At 43.7% G+C, this 27,642-nt stretch overlaps 2 protein-coding genes across 7 annotated transcripts in view; one reads left to right on the plus strand and one right to left on the minus strand.

Moving 5' to 3' along the window:
- Positions 1-1,454: 1,454 nt before the first annotated feature.
- On the plus strand, positions 1,455-21,241 carry RNF32 (ring finger protein 32). Of its 2 annotated transcripts, XM_066235274.1 has the most exons (9): positions 1,455-1,469; positions 2,013-2,277; positions 3,461-3,603; positions 8,113-8,145; positions 8,687-8,811; positions 8,984-9,092; positions 19,268-19,435; positions 20,010-20,056; positions 20,105-21,241. In XM_066235274.1, exons 1-9 carry the CDS (start codon positions 1,455-1,457, stop codon positions 20,259-20,261), a joined length of 1,062 nt encoding a protein of 353 aa, XP_066091371.1. In that variant the 3' UTR covers positions 20,262-21,241. The 2 variants fall into 2 exon arrangements, with proteins under 2 accessions (XP_066091371.1, XP_066091370.1); XM_066235273.1 differs by having other exon boundaries at positions 20,010-21,241.
- A 2,389-nt stretch (positions 21,242-23,630) lies between these two features.
- LMBR1 (limb development membrane protein 1) overlaps positions 23,631-27,642 on the minus strand; it is a 97,401-nt gene continuing 93,389 nt past the window's right edge. For all 5 annotated transcript variants that reach the window (XM_066235238.1, XM_066235239.1, XM_066235242.1 and 2 more), the window contains 2 exons: positions 27,423-27,584; positions 23,631-24,817 (listed from right to left, as the gene is read on the minus strand). In XM_066235238.1, coding sequence (XP_066091335.1) covers positions 24,732-24,817; positions 27,423-27,584 — 248 coding nt within the window. In that variant the 3' untranslated portion in view covers positions 23,631-24,731. The remainder of the gene's footprint in view (positions 24,818-27,422; positions 27,585-27,642) is intronic.

Genomic DNA, 27,642 nt, shown 5'->3' on the forward strand with positions numbered 1-27,642 from the left:
TCCAGCATTCTTAAGTACCGTCTACCATTCCTCCAACCTCACTGTCACAATGAAATATTGTATAGAAACTTCCTTCTTACATCTGTTGGTACCAGAATTGAAAGGGAACAAGTCTGCAGTAACAACCATCATCTAGCTCCTAGCTCCTAAAGGCTCTTGGCAGCTCCTGAGCCCTGGAGATCTCAGGGTTGCTTCCAGTTTCTGACTGGACACTCACTCTTCAGTGAGTTCAGTCTACTGGACTCTCTAACCGAGGTGCTGATCCTTAGATCCTAATTTTGGATTAATTCTTTTCTAATCTTATATCAAGGCCCTCAATACTATTTCCAGGATTACTTCAGTAACTCACTGTTTCTCCCCACTTCAACATATTTTGGACTCTTGTCTTTAGAAAATGCACCTTGGCCCTGGCCGGTTGGCTCAGTGGTAGAGCGTCGGCCCGGCGTGCGGAAGTCCCGGGTTTGATTCCCGGCCAGGGCACACAGGAGGGGCGCCCATCTGCTTCTCCACCCCTCCCCCTCTCCTTCCTCTCTGTCTCTCTCTTCCCCTCCCGCAGCCAAGGCTCCATCGGAGCAAAAGATGGCCTCTGCCCCAGGCGCTAGAGTGGCTCTGGTCGCAACAGAGCGATGCCCCAGATGGGCAGAGCATCACCCCCTGGTGGGCGTGCCAGGTGGATCCCGGTCGGCCGCTTGCGGGAGTCTGTCTGCCTCCACATTTCCAGCTTCAGAAAAATACAAAAAAAAAAAAAGAAAGAAAGAAAGAAAAGAAAATGCACTTTGTCTAAAAGCTAAAAGGACCAATTCCAGATTCTTCCAGCAGCTTTGAAGGGAAATGGAGCAATAATAACCCCTCACAGAGTATCTTCTCTGTGAAAAGCCCATGGAAGAAATTTACAAAGATTGTCTCATTTAATCCTAACAATAATCCTGCAAGGTGTGTATGTATTATTGTACCTGTTTTAAGGTGAGGAAACTGAGACTCAGGTATGTAAAGTAAATTGCCCAGCAAGGAGGTAGAGCAAGGTTGGATCCCAAGTTTGTTCCCCATATTCTTTGTGTGTGTTCTGTGGACAAACTGAACTCAGCCAGTGTTCCCCATGTGTCCCAGGTACTCTCTCCCTGAATCAATAAACACATGCCGAGTTCCTGAGTAACGCAGCTCTCCATGTACCCATATATCCAGTGTGGCATGTTCGATTCCCTGTCCTTCAAATCCCAGTGTGAGTGTTATCTCTGCAGGGTGTGTTGCACTTAATAGTCCCTAGCCTTTGGTCTGAGGTTTTCTGAACTTAAATATAGCATCATTCTACTGAGCAATGGGTTGTTCTCATTTGTATGTGCAGTCTAACCCTTTCTGTTGACTATGTTTTTACAGAAGAATGAAAAGAATGTAATATGATGATGAAAATTATAATTTGATATCGCCAAGCAAGTGACAACACTTCCTGATTTAGTATGTTAAAAAATAAGGTACACAATTCCTTTTAAGAAATATGCACATAGTTTTAGTCATGAATATGACTAAATTTTAATTCAGCTATGTAAGAGTATAAAAAATAGCTGGCAAACCTTGCTTAAATGAGGAACTGACAGCTAAGTATGGCAAGCACCTCTTAGATGCATAGCAATTTTATTCCATATAGGTTTTCACCAAAAAGGCATATACTTAAACTCAAGATTCTCTTTAGTATAACAAAAGCAAGATTCACCTGTAGTCTAATTTAATTAGAGTGAAACAGAATGTGCCCAGGCATGCACATCCTTTATAGGTCATAATGAATTATTTGTATTATAATTAAGGCCCTAGTGTTTAAATGAAAAGATATTACTATGTCATTACCATAAATAAGAAGACTTGGCTTTGCTCAGACTCAACTAACAATGGTTCGAGCATCTCTTATCATTAGATTTAGTCTAGTATGCTTTTCAGGTTGAGTATTAAAGCTTCAGTTTTCTTCTAAGTGATATGTGACATAATATTGTGTATATTATGGATTTTTTCCTACTTTCCAGGGTCATTCATCTAAACAAGATAATTTAGCAGTCACTGCAGTTGCTTTACAAGATCACATTTTACTTGACCTTCAACTGCAAAATCTTTCATTAGCCAATCAGTCCAAGACAAAGGTACAGAAGAGAGAGAGCACATCCAAATCTCTAAAAAGAAATACGCAAGCTGTGATAGATACAGGGCTTCCAAAGACTACCCAAGGCCCCAAAGAGGAAGACCCAGAAAAAGAATATGTTCTGGGTCCAAAACCGCCACCATTAACTTTAGGTAAGCCAATCTCAACATTTATATTTTGGCTTTTTTCAAACTAAAGAATTTAGTTGAGATTAGTAGTATAATTTTTTCTGGGACAGAAATAATTTGTAATCATAGAAATGTATATGCTGAAGTTGAACAATGATGATGGGAATAACAAAAAAGTAAATAGAGTAATGAAAACTAGAATAAAATAAATATCCATTTATCCACGCTGATATAAATAACTGTATAAATGATGGAAAGAGAAAGCTCCATTTTTGCAGTATAATGACAACTAGCATATACAGTAGAGGGGCTACCATTGAAAAGTCACCATTTGGCAACCAGGACAGTGATAACACCCATCAGTGGGAAAAATCACGTTGAGATGCAGTCCCACAGGACCTCCCACATGTACGCATTCATGGCAAGGGCACAACCACTGCTTTACAGGGAGAGCACATAGCACAGAGCAAAGAGCACTGCACTAAGTGATCAAAGTGAACACCCCAATAGTGACACATGCTGACACCAGGTGCCTCTGTCTCTTCTGTGATATTCTCACCAAAGGGCACATCCAAATTTAATCCTGAGGAAATTGAAGGACATTCTACACAATTCCTGGCCAGTACTCTTCAAAAGTACTGAGTCCAGAAAAGCAAGTAAAAACTGAGGAACTGTCCCAGACTATAGGAGATGAAGGGGATGTGAGAACTGAGTGCAGCGTGGAATCTGGGTCAGAAAAAAGGAATCCAAGTGAGACAAGAATGAAATCCAATAAGGAATAGATTGACAGCAGTAGATCAACATTAATTTCCTCGTTTGACCCTTGCACTGAGGTCATGTAAAACACTAACATTTGGGGAAGCCGTGTTGAAAGATACATGAGGATCTTCTGTTTTTACAACCTTTTACAAGTCTGAAATTATTTTAAACTGCAAGTTAAAAACAGAAAATATTTTAAAATGATGCTAGACAAGGAAAATAGGTATGTCTGGGGTACTGATCCCAGCACAGGTGTGACAGATGGAAGAGCACAGCGTAGAGGGGAACCCACTGCCGTTGTGATGCCCAATGGACACCTTCCTATTTCAGTCTGAGCTGCTAACAGTGCTGTGTTCCAGAAAAGGACACAGTCGGGGTCATTAAAAGCATATATGAGTACCATACTGTAAACTCTATTTTAACTCATTCTGTGTTGCTTTAACTCTAGCACAGAAGTTGGGCCTGTTTGAACTTCCCCCATTGCCACTCTCACCAGATGACTGGGAAAAAGTGAAACAGAGATCCGTCTCACAGGGGGACTCCATGCAGCCCTGCCCAATATGCAAGGAAGAATTCCAACTTCGCCCCCAGGTAGGTAGCAGGAGGATTAGATGAGCAAGTCCGGTGGCCCCTCTCTAGGAGGACACTGAACTGGGGCTTAATATTCCATGTGCACTTAAATATGACTCATTAAGTACAAAAAAAAAAAACAGGTTTCTTTTTCCCAGTTTCTTCCTACTGTGACCCTCAAATACTTACCTTTTCTTTTCCATTTATTAAAGTGCATGTGTGAGGAAGAGCTAAACGTGTAGTTAAGCAGTTCCGTTCACTTACCGGATATTAAGTACAAAACTTTATAGACAGAAATCTTCCATCCCACTGGCCATGAAAGCCAAACAGAGTCAAGGCAATGTATTCGTGGTCCGATGTAGGATACATGAAGGCAAAAAGGAATTTTTAATCTGTTTTGAGATTTGAAATATAAAAGAAAAGCTAGGCTTGAATATCTCTAAATAATCTGTGAAAGACTCTTTTAAGTAAAATCAATCTTCATCCATTAAACTTTGTCACAGTAAGATTGATACTATAGATTATATATAATCAATCTATGTCATAGGTTTTCTTCTACACATCTTTTGTCTGCCTAATTAATTGTAATCTGCAAGTTAGGGACACTTCTTTCCTAGAGTTTTCTTCTTTCTGAGCTAAGGGCCACCAGACCATGATTCTCACCCAGTAGCCTCCTGCCTCCCACAGAGCAGGCACTCAAATGTTTGCTAGAAAAATACAGCAAATGGAGTTAAATGCAGGCATCACTACTCCCCATCACTTACTCTCAAACTTAATTTGTTTTAATAGGTTTTACTGTTAATGAGTTAGTTCACAATAAAACTTTTTGGTCTTTACTAATTTGAATTCACAACGTGGTTTAAACATACTATATTCTACTTCTCTACCAGGACCTAACCTTACATCTCTGAAACTCAGGTATTTTAGAAAGATTTTAGCCCTTAAACCACAGATTATCATCTAGAATAATTTAGCATTTTAGTATAGCAAGAGAGTTAATGAAGCCACAAAGAGTCTTTCTGGCCCTGGCAACCTCCTCCTTTTTTTATTTTTTTTCAGGGGTTTTTAAAACCACTTTTTATTTTTCAATTACACTTCATATACATTATATTAGTTTCAGGTATACACCCCAGTGATTAGACATCTGACAATTTACTAAGTGATCGCCCAATAAATTTTGTACCTATCTGACAGCAAACATAGTTATTAGAATATCATTGACTATATTCCCTATACTGTACTTTACATCCCCGTGACTGTTCTGTAACTACCAGTTTGTACTTCTTAATCCCTTCACCCTTTTCACCCTTCCCAACCTCCCCCCCATCTGGCAACTGTCAAAATGTTCTCTGTATCTATGAGTCTGTTTCTCTTTTTCTTTTTCATTTGTTTCTTAGATTCAATTGTTGATAGATATGTATTTATTGCATTTTATTTTTCATTATTCCTTTTTTTTCCTTTTTTTTTTTTACAGAGACAGAGAGTCAGAGAGAGAGATAGGGACAGACAGACAGGAACAGAGAAAGATGAGAAGCATCAATCATTAGTTTTTTGTTGCGACACTTTAGTTGTTCATTGATTGCTTTCTCATATGTGCCTTGACCATGGGCCTTCAGCAGACTGAGTAACCCCTTGCTCAAGCCAGTGACCTTGGGTCCAAGCTGGTGAGCTTTGCTCAAACCAGATGAGCCTGCGCTCAAGCTGGCAACCTTGAGGTCTCAAACCTGGGTCCTCCGCATCCCAGTCCGATGCTCTATCCACTGCGCCACCACCTGGTCAGGCTTCATTCTTTTTCTTCTACCTCCTTCTTTTCTCTCCTTCTCTCTCCTTTCTCCTCCTCCTACTTCTTATTCTTCTTCTTTTCCCTTTAACATTTCAATAATATGTACTGGTTTGGTGGTAATAAATTCCTTTTTCTTGTCTGGGAAGCTCTTTGTATATCCTTTGATTCTATATGATAACTTTGCTAGGTAGAGTAATCTTGGTTGCAGGTCCTTGCTTTATATCACTTTGAATATTTCTTGCCTATCACTTCAGGCCTGAAGTGCTCTGCTGAGAAGTCAGCTGACAGTATCACAGAAGCTCCCTTGTAGGTAATTAACTGCTTTCGTAATCACTCCACAAGCAGCCTGATTTATCATAAATGGAGGGGTCAGCACATATCATGCCCACCATTTCTTCCATTTTGTTTTTCATAAATTTCTCACTAAACAGGCCCTGGCCGGTTGGCTCAGCGGTAGAGCGTCGGCCTGGCGTGCGGGGGACCCGGGTTCGATTCCCGGCCAGGGCACATAGGAGAAGCGCCCATTTGCTTCTCCAACCCCCCACCTCCTTCCTCTCTGTCTCTCTCTTCCCCTCCCACAGCCAAGGCTCCATTGGAGCAAAGATGGCCTGGGCGCTGGGGATGGCTCCTTGGCCTCTGCCCCAGGCGCTAGAGTGGCTCTGGTTGCGGCAGAGCGACGCCCCGGAGGGGCAGAGCATCGCCCCCTGGTGGGCAGAGCGTGGCCCCTGGTGGGCGTGCCGGGTGGATCCCGGTCGGGCACATGCGGGAGTCTGTCTGTCTCTCCTCGTTTCCAGCTTCAGAAAAATACAAAAAAAAAAAAATTCTCACTAAACTCTCTATTTTTGTTTGATTATAAAAATAGACTCTTGTGTTCATTTTGCATTTCTCATTATTGTTCTCATATTTAATTTTCCTTAGTAGTAAGCAACTATTGGCATTTTCCTGACATTGAATGATTTCAGAGGGTGCTTTGCTTAATCTCATGTCTCTAAGGCAGGCATTATACCCACTTAACACATGAAGAATAAACAATTTTAGTGACCACACACAGTAGGACAACTCAGGAAGTGTGCTCCAGTCTACCTGGAATCTAATCCTAACTTTTAGGATATTTTTTGTGTATTTTCCACCACCTAATCATTTTTTATAATCTCAGAGAACATTTGCAAATAACAGATACCTATAGACATTTAAAAGTATATTTTAAATATATGGAAGTATAATGTTCAATACAGATCAAATATCTGTTGATAAAACACTCTGAAAGATTGTTTTATTAAGGAAGAGTATTAAGTACTCTTAAATAGAAATTGCTATTTAATTAAATATCAATAGTAATAACATAAAAGGACCCAAATTACTGAGGTTTTCAAGTTTAGGCTTATTGCTGGTGATAAGTTTCAAAGAAATATTTTAGGTTTTTGAGTTGTATCTATTGCGATATTTCTTCCACCTTTCCCTTTTAAGAAGTGTAGAATGAATGAAGGCAAAGGGATGGTCACTTTAAAAACTGGTAAGTTTAAATAAATTTAAATTAATAAAAATTTAAAAATACTTGAATCTATGTTAAAATAAAATTAACAAAAAAACTTTAAAAATACTAGTAAGTTTTCTGAGACCAGGCAGCCTGGGTGTTAGAGAAACACCTTTGCCCCAGAGAAGCCCCATGGCTGAAGCTCACTCCTTGCTGAATGCAGCCCTTGGGCTCCAGCCACACATACTCATCCTGGTCTCATCCCATTGCTCTCCTTCCCTTCCAGAAGAACCAACTACCTTTTTCTCTCTTGGGCTTAAGCTTCTGTCTTGTGTCAGAGACCATAATGTCACTATTTGATAAGATAGAAAGGGGAAATTTTCTCATGACCACACTTCCCCTGCATTTAAAAAACAAAAGATGATTCATATGTATCTAAGATTTATAGCTATTTAACTTTGAGTGTCAGAATTATCACTCAATGGACCCTCGCTGGGAGCTCAGTGGTAGAGCATCGGCCTGGCATGTGGAAGTCCCAGGTTCAATTCCCAGTCAGGGCACACAGGAGAAGCAACCATATGCTTCTTCACTCCCCACCCCCTACTTCCACTCTCACAGCCATGGCTCAAGTGGTTCAAGCAAGTTAGCCCCAGGTGCTGAGAATGGCTCCATGGCTTCACCTCAGGTGCTAAAATAGCTCAGTTGCCAAGCAATGGAGCAGCAACCCCAGATGGGCACAGCATTTCCCAGGAGGCAGCTTGCTGGATGGGTCCCAGTCAGGGCACACGCAAAAGTCTGTTCCTACCTCCCTGCCTCTCACTTAATTTAAAAAAATTATCACTCAATAAAGCTGAGATTTTCAAAAATTGAAGAGTGCAATATAGTTGAACAAAACCCTGCAAAATGCATTTGCTTCCCTGTCTCTGCTCCTCCTCCCTTCCCTTCCTTCCAGGATCTGCCCAGGAAATGCATCTACTTCATAACTGTCTCATTTTTAAATACACACTCATTTTAATGGCTTAATAGCAAACTTCATGTGTGTGTTTGATGTTGAACTTAGCTTTTCTTGTTGAGACTATATACCTGTGCCATGCTAAACTCAAACACTAAGCATTATGAATATCAAGGTTATTAATTTGCTTTTTTTAATTTCTCAAAGAAACAACACAGCGTACCTTTCAAGCATTCAGAATTTTTTAATTAATGCATTTATGCTATGTCTCTTTTAAACTCATTTAAACTTCAAACATTTTTTTTGTCTCCCTATGAACAGGTGCTGCTTTCATGTTCCCACGTGTTCCACAGGGTGAGTAACCTGCTCCTCTCCATCACCACGTGTGCAGCGTCACCCAGAGTCAGGAGACGGGGCTTCGTCCTGTTCACTGAGCCTCCTCAAAGGGCCCATTTGTATTATCCATAATCACCATTTACAACTAGAAATATGACTTTAGGCTACAGTACAATTTATCCTGTTTAGAGCATCGTGAATCATATGTGACAAAAGAACCACAAATGTTTGTATAGCAGACTGTTAGTAATGTCCATCAGGGTGAGTGACAGCTCACATCCTGTGACTATCTGCAGGGTAGCCCTGCACAAGGGATCCTCCACCTTTACGTGACTCGTTTTCAGAAGTTTTTGATGTATCTGCATGTATATTCTTGTAAAATATCATTTGGAACAAGTTGCATGAGGAAGGTGTTAACATCTGATGAAACTTCTTCATGATCTAAATTGGACTAAGTCTCATAATTATAAGAGAAAAGAACCTATAATTACATTAGAAGTAAAAAATGTTGTTTATAAGTAATTACTCATAAAGTTTTAAGTGAAATGTTTCTCTTCAGGCATGCCTTCAGGCCTTTGAAAAGTTCGCAAGTAAAAAAACCTGTCCCCTCTGCAGAAAGAACCAATATCAAACCCGAGTAATTTACGACGGGGCCCTGCTCTTCAAAGCAAAGTGCGCAACAAGGTGAGAAGGGCCTGCCACCTGAGACACCCCACTGCAGCAGCAGCAGCAAGGACATTTAGAGGTCAAGCCCCATTGCTCAAGCTGGAAGGACTTCCCTCTCTCCTTGGCCACCACATCCCAGCCCCTGCCCTGTACAGCCACCTGACAGGCACTCTCCAACACCGTGTTCTAGGGTCCAAGCCTGCTGGAGGGGACATGTGGTTAGGAAGTGGTACCAAGACCTGAGGAGGATGCTGCCACCCACTAATGCCAAGTTGAGGAGAAAATTCTTTGAAGAAAAGGTAGGCATAGACCCTTAATTCTCCAGATACTTCAGTTTCTACACATTCTCTTAGCCATTACTTATCTTTTATTTATTTTTTTTTTGGAGGGTCTTAACAATTTTCTGTAATTGTGCCCCATACAAAAAGGACTGGCAAGGCAGAGTGGAGGGAGCCAGCTGACCATAGTAGGTTCAAATCCCAGTTCAACCCTCATCAGCTTTGTGGCTTCAGGCAAATAACAGCTGCTCATCACCTCTGTTTCCTAATCTGTTACATGAAGGAACAAATTTCTACCTTGCAGAGCTGTACTAAGAATTAGAGTAGTGTCTACAGAGGCCCAGCACACAGTGCTACGAAGTGTGTGCTCACTAAAAATGTTCATGTGTTGTTCCAGTTCGACTTTATCATTGCACCAGGGAAGAGCGGGGCATCTGGAGAGGATGTTAGCTCAGAAGCTAAAGAGGACCTTGTGGTCACTTTCTAAGGTCATTATTTATGGAGTGTAGATCCTGTCAGCACTTCCTTGTCGTTTACCTTGCCCTCTGTTTGGGATAATGATATGAATTACTCCTCATTGTAGAAAGGAACCCTCTGTATCCTGTTCCTGCCCTCCACATGGAGCATAAGTTGCCTTCCCTATGCTTTTGGCGAGGAAGGTGATGTTCACACACAGGATCCCTGCTTTCTCAGATGCCCAGTCAGACCTTCTCAGGCCAAGGTGCTGATCCTGTGCCCTCACACCATCCTTTTACATTAAAGTGTCCCAGAGCTGCATATAAATCCAGGAGGAAGTGGACTCTACCACAGTTGACATAGGGGTCACCCGATGCTCTTCCTGGTCACTCAGTTAGCTGTCCCAGCAATGCACATACCAGAATGTGCAAAAGAGAATCAGAATCCTGGCTATGATGTCAGTATGCCTCAGATTTAACCAAGAAAATAGATGTGATTTGCTGTCAGCAGTAGGACTATGTGAGCAAATGACCTAAAATACTGATTATCTTAACAACAAAGCCGTTGAACCACGAGCTTGAAAAGATGAGCTTCCCTGGCAAGGGTCATGTGAGATGCCACAATCCCTGTCCTGGCATTGGGAGGTGTCCCTCCATGGGAGGTGGGGGTGGCTCTGGCAGAACGACTCTTGCCCCTAGGAGAAGTGGGGCAGCAGCAGAGTGCAAGTCCACATTTTTCTGCATATCTTTGAGGAACAATTTTAAGCAAGTCAGTCATTCCCCTTATTTAGGGAAAGGGGACAGAGTCCTGGTGAAAGACCCCCCCCCCTTCATTCTCCTTGGACTGTGAGCCTCTCTTCTTTATCTGCTTAGAAAGCAATGTGTGCACCCCCTCCCTGGGTCTCAGCTCCTCGGAGTTTATCACCTACTTTTAAAAAGTCCTTGTCCCTCAACCTCAATGATGTTTAGACCTTGCCTGCAGTCCTATGCTCACTCCCTACAGGGAACTTGGTTTACCAATCAGTTCTCATTTCCCAGCAGCATCTTTCTTCCTCCACAAGAGACTGGCCACCTTTCGTGCTGTCCTTCCTTCTCAAGTCTCAGCTGCTCCTCACTCTTCCCTGACATCCCCTCCAGGTTTTGCATACCTTAGCTCACTTGTTCCACTTGGCCATGAATATTTGAAATCTGTGAACCAAAACTTCATTTTAAATAAATGAATATCTAATAATGCTGACTACAAGACAGCAAAAGTACTCAGAGACAAAAATGGTCATTTCATAATGATTAAATAAATGAAGACTGCATTTAATTTCAGACATTGTATTAGCAGTAGGCATATACTCTTGGCCAGGGCTCTTAGTTACCTTGTATCCTTAAATGCCTATATTAGCAGAGCCTAGGGGCTGTGCTTTAGGTTGTAAACCACTTCTTAGTCATTCATTGGATGCCTCCTGCAACTTCATGGTCTTTTCCTACCTTTTCCAACTTGATGGAACTTACTTTGTGAGCTATAGGCATGGCCTAGGAAATGATAAATTCCTAGAATAAAATATAATATAGAGAAAAATCTCCTTGAAACTGGTCTTAGCAATGATTTTTTGGATATAACACAAAAAGCAAAAGCAACACAAGCAAAAATAAGTGGGATTGCATCAAACTAAAAAGCTCTGCACAGCAAGGAAACCATCAACATAATAAAAAGGCAACCTCCAGGATGGGGAAGAAGTGTTTTTGAATCACAGATATGATAAGGGCTCATATCCAAAATATATAAGGGACTCATGAGACTTAATAGTAAAAAAAAATTGATTTAAAAATGGACAGAGGTCCTGAAAAGACATTTTTCAAAAAGGACATACATATGGCCAATAAGTACATGAATAAATGCTCAACATCCCTAGTTATCAGGAAAATGAAAATCAAAACCACTGGAGAGATCACCTCATACCCGTTAGGATGGCTATCATCAAAAGACAAGAGATAAGTGTTGGGGAAGATGCAGAGAAAGGGAAACCCTGTGTGCTACAGGTGGGAATGTAAATTGGTGTAGCCACTAAGGATGACAATATGGATGTTCCTCAAAAAATTAATAGTAAAACTATCATCTGATCCAGCAATCCCACTTCTAGGTATTTATCCAAAGGAAATGAAACCAAGATCTCAAAGAGCTGCACCCTCATTCACAATAATGCAGCATTATTCACAATAGCCAAGACATGGAAACAACTTAAGGATGTATTCATGGATGAATGACAAAGAAGATGAGGCAGGCAGGCGAATAGACAAACAGATATATGATGGAATAAAGAAAGAAATCCTACCATTTGCAAAAACATGGATGGACCTTGAGGGTATAATGCTAAGTGAAGTCAATCAGACAGAGAAAGACAAGTACCACTTATATGTGAAACTCACATAAACAGAGAATAGAATGGTGGCTGCCAGGGGAACTGGGAGGTGTTGGTCAGAGGGTACAAACTTCCAGCGATAAGATGAACAAGTTCTGTAGATCTAATGTATAGTGACTATAGTTAACAAAACCGTATTATATGCTTCACAGTTGGTAAGGCAGTAAAACTTAAATGCTCTTGCCACAGAAAAAGCAATGGTAATTACATGAGATGAGAGAAGTATTAGCTAACCCTACTGTGATAATCATTTCACAACATGTAAGTATATTGAACCATCATGTTACATGCCTTAAACTTACCCAATTTAATGTGTCAATTAAAATCTAGAAATCACACATTAAGATACTTAAAATAAAACTATAACTCTTGGTCTGGGTTTCTCATTATCTATCTTCCCAGTTTTCCAGAACTAACAAGTCCAGCTTCACAAGAATCAGTGTATGCAGGTTTCCTGGGATTATAGCCATTCAAAAATATTTAAACTCCACAGCCAAAATGAACAATGGCTTTATCAAAGCTCCTAGCTTTGGGACTAGTGACCTTCCTGCAGAGACCTGCCTTTCATCTGGGCCTCTGACACCTGTCCCTTCACACGCCTTCACCCTGTCACCCTCCCACAACCTAAATGTGCACAGAACTACTAGAAAGCCAATGTTCCGATTTTAGAACCTAGAAAGTTTACAAAGCAAAATGTGCAGTAACTGACAGTATTGGATATGACGACTCCTCAATCATCTGTGGAGCAGGTCCAGCCTTTGATCTGGGATGACAGGTGCACCCTACAGCCACATTCCTAAGCCATATCATCTCCATTCTGACCACTGGTGAAGGTTAAATTCATGCAAATTCACTTTATTTTAGTCATTAAAGTTGAAATTGCCCCTTAATAGGAGAAATAAACCATGCAATAAAACCCACAGTCGGCAGTGGTCAACACGGCTCCACAGCCCCCACCGGCCGATGAATCAGACATGGAGTGGATTCTCCTTCCTCTCCCTACAGCCCATTCAGTTCTGTCCTCCACTGTCGCAAGACTGCTGGGATCAAAACAGTGTGCACCATCAGAGTCATCGCATAAAAGAAAACTGTTTTACACCAAAAAAAAAAAACAGGAATAATGGGCCATACACTAAAGGAGATTCTTTACACTGAAGACAATTAGCTGTATAAAACTTTTACTCCACTGAAGTTACTTTTTTCTTTGCTGGCAAATGAGTGAAAACTTCTTTGCCTACTTGGGAACCACTGGTTTAGATCAACAGTAAGTTCCCTACAGGGAAAAAGAAGTCTAATCAATAGAAAAGAAAGGCAAAGAAGGGTAGTAGCAGGGTATTTTTAGGCACACTAAATTAGGAAGTGCTTGTTTCCTTTAAAATTTCAAGAGCTCAGAAGACAGATATGTTTTTAATACTCTGGAATAGATTAGCTCAGGCCATTCTATTTTTATAAACCAATCTATCTTCCCTGTGAAAGAACTGTGGCCTTGCATTTTCACTCCTCTATTACAAGGGGAATTAATGAAGTCTTTTCTTAGTTTACTTTTCATACACCTATTGGGTGTTAACTAATAAAATACAGAGGTCATCTTTCCACAAATCTAATGCTTCCATACACTGGGAATTCCTTTCTACAGCCTTGCCTTGCTTTAAGATGTCATTGGCACATTCCTAACAAGACTAAACCCGAGCAAAGTGATGTTGTGCTACAATGTAGGCCTTTCAAATAGACAGGCAGCCCTGGAGTAAGAACCCAGCAGGTCATATGTTGAGTTTCACACCTGTGAGTGTTGAGGACTGACCTTGAGTCAGCAGTGCTTTGTCAGAGAGGGCACCGAAGCTGTGAGGACAACACCGTAGTCCTGGTGCACAGTGAGCTCAGATCAAAGCCGCCTGGAGAGGTCCCCGAGCTGCCATGCTCACGCCTGTCTCCGGTGTGCACAGAGGGGCCAAGTGCTGCCCAGAATGCAGCGCTGGTCGTTGAAAGCCTTTGATCCTTATCTGGAAATTCTGCTAGCATATGTCATATAATTGAGGCATGGTCTTTTATGGCTGCAATTAAAACTTTTTAAATGCATTATATTATCTCCACCCAAGCTAAAAGTCCTGACCATTGTTTAAAAAGTTAGTGATTTGTCAGACGCTATGGTTGACTTTAGGGGCTGCCCGCTCCCACACCCTCCTGCATGAGATTTCTCCTACTTTTTTCATTTACATCTCACCAAACAGCGTAATGGTCTGAAAGTTTGTTTAGTCCTTTGAGTTCCTTTATCACATAGAGATGGCAAACATTCTGTTGCTAACTTGAAGTGGCTCCAAGCAGCAAGACTGCAAGGATATTAAACCAGTAAAAGCTTATCAACTGATTCATTGATATGCTGTAAATTCCAGGCTTTTCATTTTGCTTTTGAGGGTGGCCCTAAGTCAACACATTAGTAAGCAATTTGCTGACATCAAGATGGATCACTCAGAGAGGCCTCCTGGGCAGACAAAGTTCACCTGGGTACTTTTGTGAGTATACTTTTTTTAATGTTTAGCCCATACGTTACTTGTAAATGACCAGTAATTGTTTTACATATCAATAACATGAACTCGGCCCTGGCCGGTTGGCTCAGCGGTAGAGCGTCGGCCTAGCGTGCGGAGGACCCGGGTTCGATTCCCGGCCAGGGCACACAGGAGAGGCACCCATTTGCTTCTCCACCCCTCCGCCGCGCTTTCCTCTCTGTCTCTCTCTTCCCCTCCCGCAGCCAAGGCTCCATTGGAGCAAAGATGGCCCGGGCGCTGGGGATGGCTCTGTGGCCTCTGCCTCAGGCGCTAGAGTGGCTCTGGTCGCAACATGGCGACGCCCAGGATGGGCAGAGCATCGCCCCCTGGTGGGCAGAGCGTCGCCCCTGGTGGGCGTGCCGGGTGGATCCCGGTCGGGCGCACGCGGGAGTCTGTCTGACTGTCTCTCCCTGTTTCCAGCTTCAGAAAAATGGAAAAAAATAAAAAATAACATGAACTCTTCTTACTAATGAAATATCTGAAATATGAGACTGAAAAGAAAAAAATATATGAAGACATTCTTATTAAAATTGAAAATTTTATGTATTTTGTCTATTTCTATAGAATTAATAATAGTTATCATTAGTTTAAAAACTAGCATTTAAGGGTTTTTTCTGTTTGTTTGTTTCTGTTTTTTTTACAGTTCTTGCCCTTCACTTACTAAGGACATCTGACTCAGGTAACAGAGTTAGGAAAGGCAGGTGGATGCTGAGCTCATGAGAATTTGACATTTAAAAAATATTTCATAAAAGCTACACTTAGGACATGGCTTTGAATTGGCCATAGTAGGTAATGAATAAATATACATTGATTTAACTTTTTAAAACATTTCCCTTGCTAACTTTTGAATATCTGAAGCTACAAGAATGAAGACAGTCACACCAGCTCACATTCAGAAATTTGCCTTCAAAATTCACTGTAGGATTTTCAGTACATTTATCAACAAGCTAATGTTAATGTCAGGGTTATAAGCTAAACAATGATGTTTTATGGAGTCTTGAAACTGGCAGTAAACTTAAAAATCATTCCACACGGACGTTTTTTAATCCCATAAAGAAAACTGTTCTGCACCCCTTCAGAATATGTACAAACACTGGGCATGTGTGTTCCTCATGTCCAAACTATTGCAAGTTTAAAGTCAAAATTTTTTACTGAATGCTAAGGGCCTCGTGGAGATGAATGGGCACTTTCCAGAATCAAAAGATAAATACACACAGGAAACGGACAACAGAATCCAGCCATGAGAGGAGTCAAAGGAAGGGACAGAGCTGCTCCGAGAATTGAGAGCGGGAACTCACTTCCAACCCAGGTGTGCTGGGACACACACACAAGAGGTCACAGATATGAAACTGAGGGAAGGCACTTGTCCAGACTCAAGATTCATGTAAGAAAATCATGAGAGGACGACAGGCACAAAACCCACAGGCCCTGGGCCTCCACAGGGTGCATAGGGGAAGTGGATTAAATGGGAGGTGGGGAGGGCAGTACCAGCAACAACGTGGGCACCGGGTGCCCACCCTGCCACCCAGCCAGCCTTCCCTGAGGGGCACAATCCCACCTGCCCTCCAGCCTCCTAACCCTCTGTTATGTGGCCCTGCAGGCAGAGCCAGTCCCGAGCAGCCCCGTGATTCCCAGCTGTGGATACCACTGCTTCAAGAACCACTCCAGGCCTTCCGAGCACTCGCTGTGCAAAAACTAAATGGTGAAGTTAAAACTACTCAGCTGAGATGGAATAAACTGCAACTTAGTACAGTAGTCTTTAGCCATCATTCCCTATGAAGGCAATCGTTTTTTCTCTCATTGACAAAATCTTTATTATATGCCGGCTTAAGTGTCTGTTTGTCGCTGATAGCTTATTGGTTGCTTGCGTAACTGTACTAGCCAATGGGGTGCAGTTGCCACAGCTGAACGCAAATTGAGCATGTCAAGGGGAAGGTGAACATTTGTTTGCATTGGCAATCATCTGTTTTACATTAAAACTACGTCTTAACGTAATTTCTTTTAAGAATACCTCCTAGAAAATACAGCACTGAAGAGGAGAGAAAAGGAGCTAAATAAAGCAGCACAAAAACGGCTTTCTCGACAAAAAGAAACCACTGAGCAGAGAAAGACAAGGCTTGCTTCAGTCGCAGAGCAAATGCGTCTTTCTCGGCAAAATGAGACTGATGAGCATAGAGAAACAAGGCTTGCCTCAGATGCAAGACAAAAAAGCCTGTCTCGACAAAATGAGTCCCTTGAACAAAGGCAGGAGAGAAATGCAAAAAAACGAGTAATGCTGACCAAAACGCAAAAAGGATTAAAACAGTTCTTTGACATGTGAATTAACATTTTATTATTTAAATCACATTTATTTATTGAGCTAGCGGTGGCTCTTAAGAAATGTACCGCCAGCAGTTTCCTTCATTGCACTCTACTTTAAGCAATTAAGCAAGTAGAAGGGGGAAAGCCCATGGGGCACTAAGCAAAGGGGCGTCCTCACCACCTGCCCTGGGTAATTCAGTTTGAATTAGCAGACACCTTTGCACAAATCATTTTAATTACAATTTATAATATCTAGAACAGCGGTCATTTCGTATGACCGCCAGGCTTTCTAGTGTCATATAATCGAGGATTAAATGATAACTGAATTTCAACTGGAGAAGAAAACCTCATGCTTTGTTAACAAGTGTGAAAATGATCGTGTGTTATGCAAGCCGAGTGGACATGAACTGTCCATCAAATGCAACTGGACCAGCACTGAAGGGGATCCCACGCCCTCTCCTCCCTAGCGAGGACACCAGTAGACATGCGCCCTGCAGACGGGAGCGGGGTGTCCTGCTGACAGAGAAGGGAGGTCAGCAGCGCAAGGGGCAGAGACCGGGGGCCGGGACCTCGGGGCTGTAGGCAGCTGGGGACGGACTCCAAGGCCAGGGGGGGTATGCTGGGGCAGCCGCCAGGCTGGCCAATGGCCCATGCTGAGGTCTGAGCATGACATGTGACGTCATGACCTAGCCGCAGTCATCGTGCTCCAGCGAGGCATCTGTGCAAGTGCCCGGGCACGTGCCTGTGCTGCTGCTGAGCACACATGCGCTGGCCCGTCCACGGAGACGCTTAACGATGGTGCTGCTCCACGCATGCATCCCCGGTACTTGGTCATACCGCAGGGCGCTCCCGCTCTCTCTCTACTCTCTCTACACGTAATAAAGTTTACACAGGTTGCTGGGACGCCACTACCGCCCCTCGTGGTCACTGCCTCCCCACAGCAGTTTCCCCCATGCTCAATCCACATGTGCAGGGCTGCAGGTCTGAAGCCGCTGCGCTGTGGGCCACCCAGGAAGGTTGTCACAAGGCCTGGGTAACGTCTGCACAGGAGATTCCCGATGACATAGGCTGTACCGCGTCTGTGCTGGCTCTGGGAGGAGAAGGTTAAGCCCCGAAAATCCTTTCTGTAGCCAAGGGGCATACAGTCATCCACAAAGTGATGGCACCGGTTTATGTTAGTAAGGTGACCAATTGTCCTCCTTTAGAGAGGACCATCCTTCTTTTGTAAGTTCTATCCTCCCTCGAAAAGTGTCCTCCTTTTTTTTTTTCTTATTCTTTTACAGGAACAGAGAGTCAGAAAGAGGGATAGATAGGGACAGACAGGAATGGAGAGAGATGAGAAGCATCAATCATTAGTTTTTCGGTGCAACACCTTAAGTTGTTCATTGATTGCTTTCTCATATGTGTCTTGACTGCAGGCCTTCAGCAGACCAAGTAACCCCTTGCTCAAGCCAGCAACCTTGGGTCCAAACTGGTGAGCTTTTTTGCTCAAGCCAGATGAGCCTGCACTCAAGCTGGTGACCTCTGGGTCTTGAACCTGAGTCCTCCACATCCCAGTCTGACACTCTATCCACTGCGCCACCGCCTGGTCAGGCAAATGTCCTCCTTTTTGATACTGGAAGACTAATCTGTCAATGTCTGTATTCGATCGATGCAGAGTCAATTCATTGCGTGTGATGTGACATATTTGTATCTAAATGAGTACTTTTTTTTACAATTATTAAAAATTAATAGGTGTGTAAGCATAATTACAATATAAAATATTACAAATGTTTTTATTATGCATTTTCAGATTATAGTGTATTATTGTTGCAATGAATAAAATGTTTTTTTTATTTACAATATTGTCTTTTTTTCAATTTATTTTTGTCCTTTCCATTGTAAAAAAGTTGGTCACCTTATGTTAAGAGATGTCTAAGGTCCTTCGGCAAGTGGGGCATTTCAAATGGTGATTTTAAAGCTCAGTGAGTAAGAACACCAGCCTGAATAGTTAAACAGAAGGTGTTCATTTTCTCTTGATTTCCTTTTTCATGGTCATGCTAAAACGATCATTCATCATCCGCAAGCACATAGGTACACCACGAGGTGGCTCCGGCAACCAGCCCTCCACGAGAGCATGAGGAAATAGTGTGTTGCAGACCGTCCTCCTTAAATTAGGATCAGTAGTGCTAGGGCAGGATGCTAAGTGACTCATTTGGTAAAATTCTGGTCCCCTTCTTCAGTCAACTCTTAATTTCACTGTGTTTCTTTCTGATAGCCACTAAGGCCAACAACCAGGTGACCTTTTTAGTCATCTCACCATAAGTGACCTGGACCTGGAGTTACTGAGACAGCCAGCCATCTGTCTGTTTCCCCAGAAAGTATCATTGGAAGGAGAGACATGAGGGGACTTGGTGGAAAATGTGGTCGGGTCTCCAGCAGGTGCTTCCCTTCCACCCACACCAAGAATTCCTGCTCAGCAGGTGAACTGGCTCTCCTGTCCTCAGTTCACAGAGATCAGTCAGCGCTTGCTCCGCTCCTACGACACAGATATCGACGAGCTGTTTGCAGAAATCGACCACTGCCTGGCCATAAACCGCAATGTTCTGCAGCAACTTGACGGGCAGTACGGCCGCAAGCTCACAGAGTACGACTGGCAGGATATCCAGATACAGGTAGGCTTTGCTCAGTGACCAGAGCAGCACATCCACCAGGGTCTGCAGTGACCTCGGTCCAGGGACCCTTGGACCTTTCCCACCCACTCTGGGTTGACTGCGGGGAAACAGACTGTCCCTTCCTGCATGTCACCTTCACAGTTTCCTGCTTTCCCCTTGAGTCTTCCGTGGCCACAGGAGAAAGGGTGACTAATTCAAACCAAAGAAACACTTACTTGAACACCATAAAAATAGGAAAATTTATAAAGATGTTTAGCAGCTACAGAAAGTTCATCGTTCTGGAAAAGACCACCCTACTGCTTAATTAAAAGGAAATCTATACTATCAATGTTCAGCATTTTATAAAGGATTTGTGCTTTTAGATTTCTTACTACAGGTGGGTTACTAACTCCTTTTCATATTCCAAGAGTAACAGAGAATGTGTACATAATTAATACATAATTAGTGTTATTTTACTACAGAATGGAACCTGTTCGTTTTGAGAAGATCCTGTCTGTAGGTATATCATTCTCATTTAAACTAGGATGGAAGTAAGAACCCACAGAACAAGTTCACTCCTTCTTCTGTGTTGCAGGCCCTGCACCGGGAAAACTATGAATGCCCCATCTGCCTCATGCCACTGTCCATGAAGAGGGATGGCCACCGTGATCCATCGGGTACAGGCTGCAGCCAGCCTTCCCGGGAGACTGCACTCCTGTCCTGCTCACACATGTTTCACCACACGTGTCTCCTGGCCCTGGAGCAGTTTTCCTGGGGAGACAGTTCTCCCTTCCATGCCTGTCCCCTCTGCCGCTCTTGCTACCAAAAGAAAGTTCTTGAAAGTTGAATTCATAGGGGGAAAAAATTACGATTCTGGGGCAAAGTCGACCTTAATTTTGGACAAATCAGGTGAAGAAAATCTTAGTTATACATCGGGAAACATAACTATATTTTTACAGCTAACAACTCATCCAGTTTTAGCATTTAGTCTATAAAAAATAAATTTTCAAATTTGTGAATTGAACCAGTTGAAATAAGTGAGAGATGGATAATTTGAGTTTCTGAGGTTCTGTATGTAACTCACCGACTTGATACGTGTCTAGTGGGCCGGTTGGGATTGCTCAGAACAGTAAAACGTCCCTTCCTTTCACAGCAACCTTTTACCTGGCTTGTTTCCACAGAGCTCTGGTTGGCACTGCAAGTCATGGTGACTACACATGGGAGGTGTCTCACAAGTGTCTCAAGGCCCCTCTGCCATCCTAACCCTGGCTTTGTGCTGATTGCTTTTTCCTGTATGTAATAAATCCCCCTTGTACTTGAGCACTTGAATACACAAACCCAAAATGTTAAAAATAAACTATTTGGTGGTTTTCAGCATCATAAGATGGGTCAATTCCACTTTCATGACTTAGGGCCACAGGTCCTGTTTCAGCTCATTCATGACGAAATCCATGAACTGCTTGATCGGAAGTGTCCTGACTTGGTAGACTCTTCCTGTGACCTGGCTGCTTGCAATGCCAGTTAACATGGGATACCCACCTAGCTGCTGCCACAGACAAGTCCCCATGTCTCAGCAGCCGGGGGCAGGGAGGGGTGGAGGGTCTGCTCTCAGTGGCTTTGCTCATGGCTCCTTCCAACTCGTGGCTTGTGGCACCTGGCTGGTGGCCTGGCGTCCCATGCCAAGTCCCCAGTGACATGATGAGCAAGTTGGGCATACAGAACCACATCACTGCAGCCACAGGTAGCAGCGGGCAGAGAGGGGGACATTCTGTGATGTTATTTAAATCCATAATCCACAAACCTCTGGAGTTACTTAAAAAGTTTTTACATTCCCATGCGGTTGCTATTTTATTACTATTTTGGTAGTAAATTCTAGTTCCATTCGATGAGGGAATAGATTTTATCAGCCTCATTGCTGTCATAATCTTGCCACAACAAGCGAATTTCTCACTTGTCGGATGGGGGCTAGGCTGGGCTTGACTTAGACCCAAATGTGAACGTTCCCTGAGCTTTGTGAATTGAGCTTCTGGCTCTGGCAATGAAAGGATTATGATGACTATGAGATGGCAGAAACTCAGTGGAGACATAGGATCAGGAGCAAGAGTGGGAAGGTACACACTAGTTCTCAGCCGGCAGGAAGTGGAGTCTGTTACTCCCGTGTCCACAAGTAATAAACAAGGCAAGTGTCCAGGAAAAGAGGTACAGTCTCTTGCTGACAAGTTAGTACCTGGGTGGCCCAGAGGAGTAACTGCCCTCACCATCTGCTGTCCCATCAGCTCAGCCTCTGGCTCATCACAGCCACATGCTCCTGCTACTCCTAGACACTCTGGGTCCAAGCCCCACTGCCAGGCAGCGCTGCTCACAACCAGGGGTGCTCCCATCTCCTGGACAACTCCTTACACTCAACTCAGACATGACTTTTCCCAGGGAAAGGGCAAAATGCTGTTCATGTTGGTGTTCCTGCAAAGATGCAAATTCATGGGACAGATTCTATAAAGCATCCCTCACAGAGCTTCTGTGTGGGCTGCCCTGTGCATCCTCGCGCTAGCTCCAGGAAATCCCTCTACAATATCTGACAGCATGCTGACGGTGGGGCTTCAAGTAATTCTGAAGGGAAGTCATTTCTATATTTCTATCGCCTCAACATAGGTCTTCTAGCCATGAATGCCTGTGTTGTGGACAGACTTGGGGTGACCCAGTCCACGGGGGGGGGGGGGAGTGTGGCACAGCCAAGTCAGGCAGATGTCAGTGCCCGAGAGCAGGTGTGCATGTGCCTTTACCACACCCGGGAATCAGAACCAGGGATAGGCGCATCCTCGCCCACCAGCCCACGCCTCAGCATGGCACTGAGGAAGTGACCTGAGTGTATGCATGTATGCTCAGAGCGAGTCTGTTTTACAGAGAATGCCCATGAAGCTAAGAAAACATTAAGTCTAAGAAATACCATGGAAAACCATCACACGTTATCATCCGTAAGTTTTATAATTTTAAAATAACTGATATATGCAGAACCAATTAATGATAGTTAAATCTCCTCAAGGAATCTATACCTGCAGTGCCTGATGCCTTTAGAACAGAGGCTGAAGGTAGGCAGGGGGAAAGGTCATGTGGTCAGTGATGTCACGGACACACTGCCTCCCACCCCATCTCAGCAGAAATGAGGCGGCCGCTCTAGCACCAGCCACCTGGACGGCAGGGGAAGCCAGGAAAGGTGCCTTTACTCATCTGGCCTCACTTGTCATAGGTTCCTACAGCCGACCTAGCGAGTCCCTGGACACTCCGCTTGGGGACTGTGTGACCAGGAGGTGCCCACTGACTGCACAGCATCATGTGGCTGCAGTCACGCAGGAGGCCGAGTATATAACAGGCTGTATGGTTGTCCACGGAGGCCCTCCCTGTGAAGATGCTGCAGGAAGGGTGCCACTGTCTCCTGACCAAGACTAGGCCCGGGCCCTCCACCAGAAACAGTCGCTGAACAAAAGACATGATGTCACTAAAGAGTGCCATTTCACTCATAAGCTTCCAGGCATCTAATGCATGCCTAGGAACTTCTCCATGGGATGGGCCCTGAAATGGGTATAACTTCAGAGGAACATTGTTACTGATACAAGTTTTTCTTCTTCACAGACCTGGTCTGCAGGCAAACTTTGGTAAAAAAATCAAAGCATGCAATTAATGTTTAAGTAGGTGCAACTCCCAATGAAGTTAGAAAGCAGCTGATTTTCTCAGGATGGAGATCTTATGCTGACCAAGTCACCAACATGAGAACTAGTAGTGTTTGCCAAGGGGTTGTTTACAATCACAAAATGTTCCTTTCTTCTTTGAAGTAAGCTGCATTTTAACAAGAGGCTCAGGAGGAAATTCAGAGGTATAAACAAAGGGCAGATATAGTTAGTAGAGCTCACCAATATACAGATTAACTTTTTTCCCCCATAGATTGGAAGGGAAGGAAGGAACAGAGACAGAAGCATCCACTTGTTCCCCTTAGTTCCATTCAGTTGGGCACTCATTGGTTGCTTCTATGTTCCCTGACTGGGGATCAATCTGCGACCTCAGACACACTAGGCTTCTAATACTTGATCCACTGAGCCAACCTGACCAGGACCCAGATTTATTTTTCTGATTATTTTGGCTCTAGGTGGCAATTTTTTTGTCAAATATATACAACCTGGTTTTCAACATTTCTCACCACCCAAAAGAACTTGAAGTGCAACAATGAGAGAAAAAAGTTCTTTTACTTTTGTCTACACAGATGACCCAGTCCGTACACATTGTGCATGTGAAGACACGCATGTGTTTATAGAGACCACATGGCAGCAGACTGTGCCATGGCCCTCGGATTCTGCATGCATGACTCTCCTAACTCAATCCCCCTGGATGCAATTCAGGACAACTTTATTCAGTGGACTCAGAGTCACGGAACCATCCCAAGAATTATTTACAGCTTCATAACTGAATGGTTATCAGATCATGACACAGGGTCAAACTGTTCTTACATCATGAACACCAATGCTGTGCATTTGGTGTTCAAACTGGTCATTTCTACGGGTCTGAGGTTTAAATTGGCAAAAGTACCCGAAGCCTGAAGAGTGTGACAAAGAGATTTCTACCACCACATGTATAGCATCATAATGGACACAGGAGCACAAAGAATTAAGGGACTTCTGAAAAAAGGGGCTTAAAAAACTGAGTGTACAGATAGCCAATAAGGCAGCACTAAGTTACAAGTGTGTTCCACACTGGCAACCAGGTCACGAGAGGTAATACTGACTTACACACAGACTCTTGGGGACCGTGGTGAGTGCAATCCCCACTGCACAGATCACAGCGCAGGACTACCGAGGCTCAGGGGTTAAGAGTCTCCTATCCATCAACATCCTTCTGTGACATAAATCAGCGCTGTGCTGTGTTTTCTTCAATGATACAAGAACTACCACTGAGGTCACTGCAGTTCCCACACCCCAGTGCACTGATTCGGTCACCCCACACTCTGCACAGCCTTGGCCTTGACCTCACACCCCAGCACCAAGAATGCCTTTCCTGCAGGCCTTGTTGCTCTGCATAAAACAGATCATGGGTTTAACTGAATCCTCAAAAAGCCCAAAGTTTCTCATGGGCTGTCTCACATGGTGAGCACATGTGGGTGTGTGGCTGGAAACCGCAGGGCTCATCACAGAGTAAAGGGGACCCGTGACAGCCAAGTTCTTCGTAGACGATTAAAAAGTGGACAGACAGCCACTTGCAAAGCGCCAGTGACAGGTGGAATGTTGTGAGTTCGGGTCCCGGGTCTCTGCACTGTGGAGCGGTGCTGAGTGCCTCACAGGACTTTCTGATGCCCGTTTGCAGAAGGCTTGGTTGTTTCTGAATCCCTGGAAGTATTTGATAAGTGCAGCTTATGAAGCCCTGCGGAAAAAATAGAAAAATGGTGAAAACAGGTATTGTAGAGAGGCAGAATGGGAAGCGTCACTGTGGTCCAACCCTCTGTGGGGTATAAGCTCCCCTCCCCATAGCTGGAGTCATCTCCTCCATCCAGGCGGCCCTGGGGCCAGTCCTATAGCACAGTATCCCATGGGGACAGCTGGGGCTTCTGCTGAGGTGCCTGTGGCCTGCCCACTTTGCATAGGGCTCCCTCCACCCAGTCCCCTCCCAGCCCAGCCCTCAGCACTGATCCTCCTGCAAGCCTATTCCACCCCCAGAGGGCGCTTCCCAGGGAGCTCAACTCCAGTCAAGCATGATCCATTTGTTTCAAAATACATACTCTACAAAGAACGCACAGGAAAACGCATAAACACATCAAAATACCAAGCATGTACAAAATACCAAGCATGGAAAGAAAAAGAAATGGCGAAACAACAGCTAAACACAGATCTTATTTTACTATCAGAGACATTTTAGTCTTGTTATGAGTGACAGGAACCTCCTATGTCACATGGCACTTACACAAAGAACAACGCTGCACCCTCACGGGGACAGCGGGCACAAGGACACTGGAGCGTGTCTGCACCACTCAAGGAAAAGCATGTTAATAAAACAAAGCAGAGAAACAGTCAAGAACAAGAAGCACGACTACAGAAAGGATCTTGAGGAAACAATTTATGTAAAGTTTAGACCTTTGTGAAACCTTAAAAACGCACTTTGCAAAGATGCTTTTCCCCCCTAGAATCCCACATGGTTATCTACCTGACTGCTATGCATTTTGATGTCACTTAAACCAGCAGAGCACTCTAACTTTTAAATTTTCTATTACCTGCACATCTTGGTGAAAGTACAGGTAAAGCTGAGCCTGTCTGTGCTGGGTGCAGGGTTAGAGAAATGAATCCAACGTAAAGCACTGCTGCCCCCAGGGGTGGCGGGCCACTGAGTGACAACAGCAGCCCAGCTGTGGGACGTCGGGAGGGGGTGTAGGGAACCAGAGAGGCCGTCCATACCCTGGCTGCCCCAGCATCTCCTCCTATGGGGCCACTTCAATCAGTTCCTTCTGACACTCAGAGGCTGCCGGGTCTGTCTTCTGCAGAAGCTGTCATGGCACAACCACCCCATAGCTAAACTCTGAGTGTCCACTGTGTGCAGAAGCCCGGTCAAAGGACACCAAACACAGAATGCCCGCTGTTCACCTACATCTCAGCTCAGCGCATGCCGAGGAGGAACGAGTCTGACCGCATGGCTCAGGAGTCTTGCTGCTGTTACCAAGCAGGCTTCAGGCAACGCTGAATGCTGGGAGCCCATGTGACAGCCCACGTTACAAGAGTCGGGCACGGAAATCCACCCACTTTCTGGTGTGGAAGTGAGATGTGCCTTTTCCCTCTGAGACAGTATTTCATCAGCTACCCCCTCTCCAGGTGACTAGAAAGCCCAGCACACATGAGGAGACAATCTGAAATCTTTTTTTCCTTCCCAAAGGAAAGGAAATCCTTTCAGTCACCCGGGTTGGAAAGCCTTGGTGAGCAAAGTTTTATTGCTGCTCCTGAGGTTCAAGTTATCTGAAAATAGGACCTCAGAAGTTGATATAATTATGTTGCCTTTTGCAAGAGCTAAAATCCACAATGGAATATGGAGTGTAAACAATCAAATGATGTCAATTCAGGTGCATGAGCTAATGTCGGGGTTTTCTACAATAAATCACTGCCTCTCCCTTCTCTTATTATAAAAGTACACAGCCCCAGCCCCAGAGGGTTGATGTAGCGTGATACTTTGTATTATAGGGTTCCTAAAATGTAAAGGCTGAAACATGTTTAGCACTAATGTTGAAGTAAGCATGAAAACCTTAGCCAAACTGAAGGGTTTTTAATACTGTCACAATGCGTGTGACTCCAGGAAGTCACGATAAAGAATGCCTTCTCTCCTGTTATTGCCAAGAATACAAATATTTCATCCTCAACTGTTATTTAGCTTACTGAAGAGAATTATGGGTCAGCCTGACACTTGTAAAATCCAGGCCTTAACAGGCCCAGCCAGGAGGCTCAGTGGCTAGAGTGTCATCCCAAACAGCCAAGGTCGTAGGTTCGATCTCCAGTCAGGGCACATATGAGAAGCAACCAATGAGTGTACAACTAGATGGAACAATGATTGATGCTTTTCTCTCTCTCTCTCAAATCAGTCAAAAACTATTTTTTAAATATCCTTAACTAAAACACAGTTAATAGATACCATTACCAAAAAATAAGCCTTTCATACATTACCCTTCCCATCTCACAGAACCACCACCGTTGTAACAATAAGAGAGCTAATGCTTCCTGAAGTCTTCCCACAGGCCAGGACTCTGCTCAGGTCCTTAGAAGAATGATGTCCGCTAACAGTCACAATAGTCCTAAACCTTGAGACGATATCACCGTTTTACAGATAAGGGAGGGGGAGGCCTAACAAGGTGATTTCACACAAGAGTCAGGAGTATGACCGCAAAGGTTTCACTCATTTGGAAAAATGAATCAGTGAAAACAGAAAATGAACTCTAATCACAAAAGTATTAATTAGTAGAAACAGAAGAAAATACCCAGCACCTGAGGATTACCTAAGGCCTTGAGAAGTTCTTCCCGTACAGCAGAGGTGAACTTCCTGACCAGACACAGTGTCGTCACGATAGCAAAAAGCAAATTGTAGGATAACACAATATAGAAATTTCCCAGCCAGTTAAACCTTCCAAAGTCTCCCAGTAGATCAAATCGAGTGATTCCTGTTAAAAAAATAAACAAACAACAGCCTTTAACCAAATACAATACATTTATAGACGG

Source organism: Saccopteryx bilineata, chromosome 6, assembly GCF_036850765.1.
Source record: "Saccopteryx bilineata isolate mSacBil1 chromosome 6, mSacBil1_pri_phased_curated, whole genome shotgun sequence".
Lineage (NCBI taxonomy): Eukaryota > Metazoa > Chordata > Mammalia > Chiroptera > Emballonuridae > Saccopteryx > Saccopteryx bilineata.